General features: G+C 52.5%; 1 protein-coding gene across 1 annotated transcript in view; it reads right to left on the reverse strand.

Annotated features, from left to right (window-relative positions):
* Nucleotides 1-9412, reverse strand: part of PKD1L1 (polycystin 1 like 1, transient receptor potential channel interacting) — a 65450-nt gene extending 56038 nt beyond the window's left edge. Inside the window, 3 exon segments of the mRNA XM_061554801.1 lie at nucleotides 226-321; nucleotides 5799-5946; nucleotides 9146-9412. Of these exon segments, the coding sequence (XP_061410785.1) occupies nucleotides 226-321; nucleotides 5799-5946; nucleotides 9146-9272 (371 nt within the window). The 5' untranslated portion in view covers nucleotides 9273-9412.
* Nucleotides 9413-12169: the final 2757 nt, after the last annotated feature.

A 12169-nucleotide genomic window follows, 5' to 3' on the forward strand; every position in this document is an offset into this window, starting at 1 on the left:
CACCACCCAATGTCTCTGTCACAGGGAGGAAACCATTATTCACTTTACCACGAAGAGAATTCCTCTGGCTCTGCTCTGTGTGCGAGCCTTCCTTTGGATAGAAAGTGAAGAAAAAATATACCACTAATGGCAAGAATAAATGGTATAATGCACCATAATTATGCAAGCAGGATATTCAAATAGGAAAATTGAGGGTCATTATCAAAAGTCTGCTCCAGCACTCGCCTTTGTGAGCAGGCGGTGTCATTGGCAGGAGGGAGCGACGTCGTCTCATTCAGGCACGCACACTCCGAGCCCGAGAAGATCCCAGCAAACCGGCACCTGCGTACACAAACCAACGGGAATGCAGTGCACACAAGAGAATGGCATTGCAACAATTAACTCATTCTTAGCAAAGCGACAAACAAGCAGCAACGAGTTAATCGTGGGCCCGGGCACGAGACGCAATGCAGCACAGCATTCTGGCTGGAATGAATATGTTGGTTCGCCGGCGAGCTTGGCCTCGAGTGTCGGTTACGAAGTCTCATTTCATCATCGCGAGCCCGCGACTCTCGAGCTGGCGTGGCTCCCTGCCCTGCCTTAAGGGTGTGCCACAGTGCGGGGTGCCACAGTGCGATGTGCCACAGTGCGGTGTGCATTGTCGCACCGGCCGATCCAACCACATGTTTATGCACATCCACGCACACCTATTCAATACGGTACACCACGTATCTTTACATAGCTGTGCGACACGCTTGGGATATAACACACGGATTAGCAAAAGCAGGCGGTGTTGAGTTGGGAAAGCCATGAAATACAAACGTTTGTTATGATATAAGGCAACTGGCCAGAGGTCGATGTAACCTAAAGCTAACTCAAATGTGTCAACGGTATTAAAATGGAATGACATGCAATGTGCATGATGATTAATCTGAGTGCTGACAGGAATCCCTCTTGTAAGTTTAATGTCTCTGGTGAGGAGCGGTAGTGTAGCGGTTAGCGCGCTGCGCTACGAACCCAGTGACCCGAGTTTAATTCCCGCTCACGGCCACCACCAGTGACGATTATCTGAACCGGTGCTGGGCCTCCCCTAGGGTGACTCAACCTCAAACGAGTACCTGGCGTGATGTGTAAACTTCGCCACTGGGGAGACAAAGGCGTTCGGGCGTGGTGCTGGCCAACCACCCCGTTCGTGTACCGTGCCGGCGTTCATAGGTGCTCGCTAACAGCACTTGCACCCAAAAGCATCCACAATGCAGGTTTTTGGTTTAGATCGTGTAAAGATATAAATGTGTCGTTAAAACCCGCCACCACCCGACACAGCCAACTAGTAAGATTTGTCACGTAAACAGAACGTGGCCAATTCGTTACTAGCACAGCACGCCGGTGTGTTGGAGAGCCAGGCCACAACATTTACAATCTGAGTACGACGTTTCTGTTCACGTGACAACCCATACTAATTGGCTGTGTCGGGTGGTGGTGGGTTTAACAACACATTTATATATTTACGCGACCTAACCCACAAAAAACCCTGTATTATGGATATTGGTCGCGAAAGCCCCTACGTGTGAAACCCAAAAGCATGTTGAGACTATAGGGGGGGGGGATGTCTTTGTCACATCTCTCAGACACAACGAACGTGTCTCCACGTCGTCGTCGCAAGCGCATCGCTCGCCGGGCTGGAGGCGCGGACCCTGGGGCTGGTGGGGTGCGGCGTGAGGCGGCGTCGGGCGCCGAACGTCACTGCCACGGCTAAGAGACCCCCCCCCCACCCCGAGCCCTCGCGTGACGCAGTCCCCAGAGCCTTTTCTTTGGCCCGGCGTCTGCTGCAGTCACGCGATCGGCGAGGATACAAGACGGACGGGTTCCGGCGAGAGGCTGACCCCTCGCCCAGCCAGAGCGGCGTCCGGGGCGCAGCAGTCATTCCTGTCTGGGCTGAAGGAAGTGGACTCTGCTGGCCAATACGTTCCCACGAAAATGGCCTCTTTTGAACAACAACAAATAAAAAACACACAGATTCAATGTGCTCACGGGGCAATTGTGAGGCCGTGTTAGCGCGCCCCGTTTGAACGCCGCCTTTGCTTTCAATACTCCAGGCGCGTCCTGCACCACAAAGCAATCGCGTAATCCATAAACCCTGCTACCAACTGCTTCACCCAAGTTAGATTCCTGCCCATGGCTAATGTCAGCGGCTGAGCGACATCTCTACCTCTTTCCCCAATCTGCACTGACCCGGAGTGTTAAAGCATGTTCCAACGACCCCAAGACCCGGGGGAGGTCTTCATCCAGCAGTGGATCGACAACGGGCTCCAATTGATTAACAACATTACGAGTATACAGATGATTGTTCATTCGAGAATGTTCATCACAACATGTTCCTGCATGCAGGCTTCGAACCTTCGCTGGCGAGGACTCCCTCCCCCAGCGCTGCCCCTCACTCCCCCGGCAGGCGCACGGAGGTCCGTGACTGTGTGGGAGAAGCGCACATATCGTCGCTGGCGGTGCCGGGCGTCTTAATTAAAAGGCAAATCGATCACGTCGCGAGACACAGGGGTACTTTATTAAGAGCTGGCAGGCAGCCAGTCACGGCCTGTGCCACAGCCTTCCGTGAACCCGGCGGGGGAAGGAGCGAGGAGGTTACCCCCCCCCCCCCCTCCAGGAGTATACAATCACCACAATTGGCGAGCGCGAGAGCCTCCCTGGGTCATCGTGACGATCCATTTGTCTCAATTCCTGGCAATTTGTTCACTGGCAGCGGCCACCACTCGAAGAAGGAGGACCCGGCCAAGGGAAACATTGCAGACGATGCCACAGCCCACATTGCGCGCACACACACAACAACAACAACAACCGCCATTCGCCACTAAGTGGCAGTGACGTCACCACAACGCTTGTGCCAGGCTATGTGCACCTTGAGGCCATGTGAAGTGTCGAACGCCCGCTGGCAGGAGGTCACGGGGCAGACCCAAGTGCCACGGGTCGACTGAAATGACTGGCTGATGTACCACTTGTGCCCCTTACTGTGCCAACTTGCTGTGCTTTAGCCACTCGGCGCTCCGCTCGTTGTTGTGAGCGTCGCTCCTCCACCCTCCGTTGTTGTTGGAGGGCGACTGCCTCCAACTGCCCAGTAGCGTCCTTCACGAGCCTGCTCCACAGAGGCCGATCTTGAGACCGCTGGTACCAGTCATCGGCAAGTTCACTCAGCTCCACATCCTCCTGTACCACATCACTCCATCTCTTCTCTAACCCGTGCCGCACCCGTTTAACCCCCTATATCCGGCCGAACAAAAGCTGTTAAAGCATGCGGTGACTGGGCATGCGGGCTACATGACCCAGCCAACGCAGCCTTGCCTGCCGGAGGAGCTCACCGATGGGATTTTTCCCAGATCTTTCAAGGATTTGTGAGCTCCTCACACAATCCAGCCTGGTTAAACCCAGGATGGATCGTAGGCAGGCCAGCCTAAATGTTTCCAACCGGCAAAGATGCTCCATTAGGGGGGTCCACGTTTCGCAAGCGTAGAGGGAATGTACATACACACACACCTGTACACACACCTACGAAAGCCCCCCCGGTGGAAGTGCAGGAGAGCAGTCTTGAGCTGCGTGACTGTCCGATTTAGTTTTTTTTTATTTAAATGTTGATCATTCCATTCAAAGCCCTTCGCCGATTGTTGCAGAAAAAAGCCAGCTCTGGCCGACAGGTATGAGGAAGAACAGGTTCACCACCCCCCCCCCCCCCGGGACTACGTCTGAATGCACGCACGGCAGACGACACCGAGGCAGAGCTGCAGGAAACGCTCCGACGCGCAAGAGACCGCGCACGACTAAAGAATCATCGAGTTCAATTCACGAGAGGGACTGCGAATCCGCGCGCACCGCAGCCACGCGCCGGGAATCACACGGTGCTCTCTGGAAATGTTTGGCGTCACGACGACACCGTTACGCGCGTTAATGATTTACGCCGCACTTAATGAACCCCACGTAATGTTTAACTCGCATCTGCGCTTCTTAAACACTCGAGGAAGATGTACTGTATGTTGGTAAAAAACATATTTTTTAATGAATTATACAAAAGCTGCTAACAATTAGCCCCACAGAGGCGCTGATGTGGGTGTGGCAATCTGACAGCCGCATCCACAAGCCAATCCCGAATGCCCATCGCCCAAACAGAAGCGCGCAGCAAGGAGCCCTTGTGCACAGCGGTCCGGCCGCTCAGCTCATTGAAGAGAACACATCTCGGGAGACGATGACAACACTGGCGGCAGCAGCAGAATCTCCAGCATCCAAAGTCGCGATTAATTGTTTTATGCCACACAAACCTCTGTGGATGGGGCAGATGAAAAGCTCCCGTGTCCTCCAGTGTGCTCCAGTGTGCGTACATGTGGGTACGTGTTCGTACGTGTACATACATGTGGGTACGTGTTCGTACGTGTGCGTACATTTGCTCCTATGCGCGTACGCATTCGTACGTGTTCGTCCCTGTGCCAGGACTACCCGGGCTGCTCCATAACCTGGGCAAGTGAGAGTTAATGACGACGATGGCTCGATGGGATTGTCATGGGGTCGTGACTCACAAAGCATATCAAGAGCAAGAGAGGACTTGCCCAACGTCATTCATCAAGATCGAATGCGGTCAAGGAGTTGCGGAGCTGAGATCAGCCTCCCGTGGTGGGGCGATGAGTCAAATGGCCGAGCTTTGTACGCAGCTCGCCAGACACAGGAACGGTGTGCATCCAATAAAGCTTTACGAACATAGAATCCAACACCAAGGCCAACGAAACGTGGGAATTCGGTCACTTAGATGTGCACTGGGTGAGAATGGCGCCACAGTGGCGAGATGTTAACTACCTCGCCTGCTATGCAGGAGGTCGTGGGTTTAATCCCGACCCTGATGCCTGGATGTGGTCGCGTGGATTTTTCTCCGGGTCCTCCACATTTAGAAACATGCATTTAAAGTTTATGGCTCCAATAGATTTCCACATGATACGCCACTAAGTTGTGGTCAGGTCGCTGCTGTAAAATAGCTATATAGCCCAGTGGCACACGTCTGGTTTCCGCCAGCGATTGTGCACAGGTTGCCTTGCACCGTGAATTAAAAACGCACGTCGCTCTTCCCTGCCGGATGGACAGGGGATCGAATTAGCCGCAGCTTTAAAAGGCATGACTGGCTCTTAATTAATCGGCTCCGCAAGGCACCCCGCGAAACTCACTTGAATGCAATTATCACCTCGCGAGTGTTAATTGGGAAACCTTGCTGTGTAATCTGTCGAGCACACGGTGCTGAGCCATATGCCTGTGGCATTGCGCACAGGCAGAGAGCAGCCTTCCTCCAGGAAATGTGGTCCCTTCTTTCCCACCACCGGCTGAAGCTCTAAGTGAAGGGCTTTGCAAGATTGCTTCGTGATGAAATCACACACTCATTGCTTCAGGGTGAAATCGCACAACTCACCCTCACCCGGTCACACGTGCCTCTTTAAAACGGCATAACTGAGCCAGACCGGAGCCGTACGGAGCCAAGCCAACACGGCTCAGGAGGTGTCAGGTTGTTTTTCCACTGCAAAAGCCAAGGCGTGCCACTGATGTAAAATGCAAGAAGTCGTTAGCCCCATCCCTGGCCCTGCTTGGCCTCAAGCCAGATTGATATGGCTTGTGAGGTCGGCAAATCACAGTTCAGTCCTATCTTGGCACAGCAAATAGCCAGTGGACCCCCCCCCCCCCGGCCCACGTACCGTGAGAACCCCGTGCTGGCTAGGTTCGGCTGTACCAGAGCCGAGGACTGACCAAGCGACTTGTCCCATAGCCCTGGGCCGTGAACTCACCTGAGCTGCAGGCAGAGCTGACAGCAACCTGACACCCCACCGACGCCTCCTCCTCCACCGAGGTCAACTGCCCCAAGCCACTGCAGGTCGCCAGTACCCGCCGACGACGAATTAGGGGCGAGCCGGCACCCCTGGAACCAAGACGAGCCTGCGGCATGCAGGAGACACGTGCACGCACACGGGAGTCATTGTAACTCGTTACATTACCACGGGTTGTCAATTTGTGCCATCGTTTGCATAAAAGAGTGCCCAACAACAAGACTTGTCACACACTAAAAAGTTTGCCTGTAATCATCTGGTCATGAGCAATTACGTGCTTCTGAACTAGAGGGCCGCTGTGTGTCCGTTCCTAAAAGATGTGGGCAGCTCTGTTGCCAGTGCACCTGGGTCGGGGGCCTCCAGCGCCCCTCCCCCACCCCTCCACCCCCCCCGTGTCCAACAGGCGCCCCATTGTGAGGGGGCGCCAGCTTGGCACGACGGGCAGAAAGCCGAGCGCGATAGGGGGCCAAAACGGAGGGGAACTCGAGCACGGAGGCCCGGGCGGAGAATGCCATCTCCCGTTGCAGGTCATCGCGACGCTGGCACGATGCATATCGGCGGAAAAATGAAGCCCAGGCCGAAATGAATGACTGCCGTGGGCACGGCGAACAGAGCGGTCCGTTCAGGAAGGACGCCATCGTCGCTGGCGTTGAGTGACACGAGCCCGTGCCACGCTCCGCTCGTCAGCCCCCAAGCCCAGAGATGTAGCTCTCACTTGAGTCTGCTGGAAAGACTCAAAACATTCGTCAACAAACGCTGTGGCCTTAAAAAAAATATATAACAGGTGATGTTTTGGGCGAAGGACCTTCTTCATGGCATATAAACAAGGGCCACTGCGCATAACGTGGCCTATCATATATGTTGAATTGTAAGGGTCGGTGTTATTGAAGAATGTTTTGAGGTCTTTATATTATTTTTTGTGCTTGTGCACTACTGCCAATGTAGCCGCGGCACCAAATAATTAATTTATGTCAAGATACAAACTCATGACATTCACGTCCAGTAAAACTCTCTCTTTCCACGCTCGCGAATGCAGAATTCGCGAATGCAAAAACTTTGTTCCAATGGGAAAAATGGGATTACGTTCCTGGTACGGGTGAAAATAGGTAGGGAAATGGTAAATGTTTAATAACAACGACGACAATAAATGAGTAATACATTATAAGGAACAAGGTGGGTTTTTGTTTTAATTACCTTTCATGATGATGATGAGTTACCGACGATGGAGGTGGTGATGGTGAGTAATTCAGGAGGATGACTCCTCGCGAGAGGCAGGTATTTGATAACAACGCCACACAGCTGTTATCGTTTAGCACTCTGGGGTAGCGCTCGCCGCAACAATTTCCCTGATTGCATTCGCGTTCTCTTTAATGGACCTCACAGTCGACTCGTTTATACCAAAATGTTTAAACGAGTCGGCTGTAAGTACGTATTGAGTAAACAATGCACATCAACGAATTCAGAGCGGGATTACTGTGAGGCTGAGGACTAAGCGGGCAACCGAGGTGGCGTGCCTAATCTTCGCCGTTTCAAACGTAACCACGTTCTGTGCACACTGCTCCAGTGTCGGTGGCCTGGCACTACGCACACTCGCGAATACTCTGGAGTCTGGTGGGTCACGATAGAGAATTAATATACATTCAGTAAGTAACTCGCCAATATGCGAAACTCGCAAATCCAAAAATCGCTAATCGCGAGGGTTTACTCTACTCAAGTATGGCATGAAAGTGTACTTTGAGCTATAATTAGAATCCTGAACTGCATCACTGTTGTGCATTGTCACATCTCTGGAGGAGAGCTAGGTTCAATTCCGAGTGAAGCAGGTTGGAAACGTGCGATTAAAGAAAAAAATCACCCCTTTATTCAGCAATTAAATAACTTTTAAACTAGAATTGTACATCACAAGTAGTGGGGTAAAGTGTGGGTACTTGCAAATCACCAACCTGCCACAATGCGTGCTCAACCTTCAACACTAACCACACTAAAATACACTTTTATTTTTATTTTACCAGGTAAGGACCACTAAGTTATGTAGCACTTTTTCAGACGTGACCTGGCCACAAATGATAGCTCAACAAAGTGGCTTGTCACGTGGAACTTTATAGCAGCCAATTACTCTAAACGCATGTTTCTAAATGTGGAGGGAAAAACCAGAGGACCGGGAGACAAATCCACGTGACCACGGAGAGAACATGCAAACTCCAAATATACAACAGGCGTTAGGGTCGGGATCGAACCCACGACCTCCTGTATGCCAAGCGAGGTAGCTAACATCTCCTAGTCACCGTGGCACCCACATTATTTATCATCAGCACACCAGCTGATTTCCTTGCTCCATCTCCGCAGTCGACGTCCTCTCGGACATGATCCCGGTTACGGTCGCCACTCTCTCGTCAGTCTCGGCCACCGCGAACAATCCCCTTGCACCACTCAAGACTCACGTCCCCGTTCGCGCGCAGTGTTTTCATGTTCGATTACATTTAAAGGCTATAAAAAATATATCTCACGGTCACTGAATCCGCTTGTTTACCCAGAAGAAAGCCAAAGTCGCCACAGTAGGGGGGCGATGTTTGCTATAAATATTCCATTTGAGTTATTTGCGGTGTCGTTTTTCAATTTTTGGAGCATGACACCGCCGCACACAATGGGACCACTCTTGCCAAAGACATCACGGGACCTTTAACGTCCGCTGTGAACGTTGTAAACAAAGACAATGCAAGTGTAATTGCTTGAATGTGAATCAGTCGAGGCGTTGAGTTGAAGACTGGAACATGAAGTGAATAAAGAGACGATGAAGGAGACTGACGAGATATATCGCGCGCACAGACTCTCGATTCGTGACCCAGTTTGTGGTCGCGCAAGAGTTGTCACGACACATGCCGTGACCTGGACACGCAGCGAAAATGGGTTAACTTTTTAGAGAGATTTTAGTTAATTATTTTCGATTGGAGTTTATGGGTTAATCAGGGGGGGGGGGGTTCACGAACCCAATGCTGCACAGATTCAGAATCAGAATATTTATTGACACTGGAGGATTCAGTCGACAGCCGAGCAAGCGAAAAGTACGTGTTCACAATACGATGACTACACGAGCATATCATCACCACCACCATCATTATCGTCTCGTCTTCCCATCCTCCTATAGCAATGTCACAAGGACATTCGCTGAACTTCTTTAAAAGCAATCGCAGCCGTCGTCACCACCGCACACTCCGTGCACAAGGCGCTCTTCCCGGTGCGCATCCCCGAGCGAGTAGGAGCAGGGTTTGGCGGCGGACGGAGATGAGCCGTGTGCTATGACATCTCACCGTTTATGCTCGCCTCAGTGTCAGCAGCGGTGGCAGGAGTCGCAGGGGTGACCACGGCGAGCAGGGAAGAGGCCAGAATGAGCCGGAGACCCACGGGGAGCAGAACCTGCCGGGGCTGTCTCCCCATGCTCGAGCCGAGGCGCCTCCGACGAAAGGGTCTGGCTCACCTGGTACCGGGGCTTTACCTGGCGGGCGGGCTCACGTGGAGGTCTGCCTCACCTGGCGGGCCGGCACACCTGGGGCCGTGCCTCCTCCGTGTGCGCCGCGCCTCTCCCTCCATGCCAGCACCGGGGCAGAGCGCGCGGGCCGGGGAGGGGCCACGAGGGGAGTTCCCTCACCGGGGCTGACGTCAGGGGAAGGCTGTCGGACGCCAGTGGCCAGTTGCGTCAATGCCTCGCCCAAGTGGCTTTAACTGGGGACTTTCGTTGCTGTGATTTCGGGGTCGTACCCGGGGAGCGAAACGCCAGACATCGTACTAAACAAAACGCGGCACAGCCCGAGAATATATCGGGGAGCTACCCAGGGCAATCGCGAAAACCTACGCAGTTGTACATGAATAGAGAAATAATGTACAACCGTTTGTCAAGTCACTGCTGCATTACGGCTGGCTACCTTCAAACCTTGTAGGTCACGGGGGTTATTTCACCATATTTCTCCATGCGCAAAGCAATAACGGTCTCAAAGCCATCGACGGAGAAACGTCGCCTCATTAAATATCTCCTCGCGTTCCCTGCCAGATACGCAAAACCACATCACACGGCGCAGACTACAATATACAAGGTGTTCGTGAAGGTGAAATGTTCGTAACGCGAATTGGATAGAACCAGATGGATGTATAGTGTGGACACTTTTTATATAACGCGGAAGCGAATTTGATATAACGCGATTGAGTGAACAGATCTACGTCGCGTGAGTAGGGGGCCGTCCATAAATGACGTCACGCACCTGGGGGGGGGGGGGTTCAGACATTTGTAACGATGTGTGACGAGGGGGGAGGGTGAGAAATGTGACGTCACATCAACATGCGCAACTTTAAATAAATATTGACAACACGTTCTACTTAGTTAAATATACTTTTTGATAAATGTTTTCTCCTACAACATCAGAGTGCAGTGCCACATTAAATACGCACGACAATGACAATAGTTTAAAGCGATTTGAAGCATGTTTTATTTTTTTGTGGGGGGGGGGGGGGCAGAGCTTTGTAACGTCATATTTGAGGGGGGGTCTGACTTTTTGTGACACCGTGTGACGAGGGGGGGGGGGGGTCAAAAATCGTCCAAAGTCGCGTGACGTCATTTATGGACGGCCCCTAGGAATAAGCGGTTGTACGGATGCCTCTGCGTAACATCGCACAAGGCAGCGGGATGCTGCTGGATGCTTCGAGATGCTACCCACGCGCCTCAGTCTCTGTTCAGCCTGCGTACTTATATCTCGTTATCGCGGACTCTGCATGACCCCACATTAGATATTATTTATTATAACGCGACTTGGTTCTTTCAAAAAGCGGTGTCCTTCAGGAACTCAACCACCGCGTTAGAGGAGAACGCTCTGCGCGAGTTGCGTGGTTGATGTTGGGGTTGAGCGAGTTGCGTGGTTGATGTTGGGGTTGAGCGAGTTGCGTGGTTGATGTTGGGGTTGAGCGAGTTGCGTGGTTGATGTTGGGGTTGAGCGAGTTGCGTGGTTGATGTTGGGGTTGAGCGAGTTGCGTGGTTGATGTTGGGGTTGAGCGAGTTGCGTGGTTGATGTTGGGGTTGAGCGAGTTGCGTGGTTGAGTGTTGGGGTTGAGCGAGTTGCGTGGTTGATGTTGGGGTTGAGCGAGTTGCGTGGTTGATGTTGGGGTTGAGCGAGTTGCGTGGTTGATGTTGGGGTTGAGCGAGTTGCGTGGTTGATGTTGGGGTTGAGCGAGTTGCGTGGTTGAGTGTTGGGGTTGAGCGAGTTGCGTGGTTGATGTTGGGGTTGAGCGAGTTGCGTGGTTGATGTTGGGGTTGAGCGAGTTGCGTGGTTGATGTTGGGGTTGAGCGAGTTGCGTGGTTGATGTTGGGGTTGAGCGAGTTGCGTGGTTGATGTTGGGGTTGAGCGAGTTGCGTGGTTGAGTGTTGGGGTTGAGCGAGTTGCGTGGTTGAGTGTTGGGGTTGAGCGAGTTGCGTGGTTGATGTTGGGGTTGAGCGAGTTGCGTGGTTGAGTGTTGGGGTTGAGCGAGTTGCGTGGTTGAGTTTTGGGGTTGAGCGAGTTGCGTGGTTGAGTGTTGGGTTGCGGGAGTTGCGTGGTTGATGTTGGGGTTGAGCGAGTTGCGTGGTTGAGTGTTCGGGTTGAGCGAGTTGCGTGGTTGATGTTGGGGTTGAGCGAGTTGCGTGGTTGAGTGTTGGGGTTGAGCGAGTTGCGTGGTTGAGTGTTGGGGTTGAGCGAGTTGCGTGGTTGAGTGTTGGGGTTGAGCGAGTTGCATGGTTGAGTGTTGGGGTTGAGCGAGTTGCGTGGTTAAGTGTTGGGGTTGAGCGAGTTGCGTGGTTGAGTGTTGGGGTTGAGCGAGTTGCGTGGTTGAGTGTTGGGGTTGAGCGAGTTGCGTGGTTGAGTGTTGGGGTTGAGCGAGTTGCGTGGTTGAGTGTTGGGGTTGAGCGAGTTGCGTGGTTGATGTTGGGGTTGAGCGAGTTGCGTGGTTGAGTGTTGGGGTTGAGCGAGTTGCGTGGTTGATGTTGGGGTTGAGCGAGTTGCGTGGTTGAGTGTTGGGGTTGAGCGAGTTGCGTGGTTGAGTGTTGGGGTTGAGCGAGTTGCGTGTGCTTTACCAATAGCTCAACAAGTTTGGTCTTCAACAGCACACGACCAGAGGCAATCGAAATGATCGCAGTCAATATGTTGGGGAGGACCGCAGGGACTTCTCAAATGTCGATGCGATGTGTGCCGCCAAAAAGCTTGGTGGACACGTGAAGAATTAGAGGAGATGACAGTCAATATGATACAATATTCACACGACCAAGTTTGTGTGTAGTTTAATCAATAAAGCCAAACAGTTACCGAATTATGCTC

This window comes from Lethenteron reissneri, chromosome 20 (genome assembly GCF_015708825.2).
Source record: "Lethenteron reissneri isolate LAM-NWPU_2019-01 chromosome 20, ASM1570882v1, whole genome shotgun sequence".
NCBI classification, from domain to species: Eukaryota; Metazoa; Chordata; class Hyperoartia; order Petromyzontiformes; family Petromyzontidae; genus Lethenteron; species Lethenteron reissneri.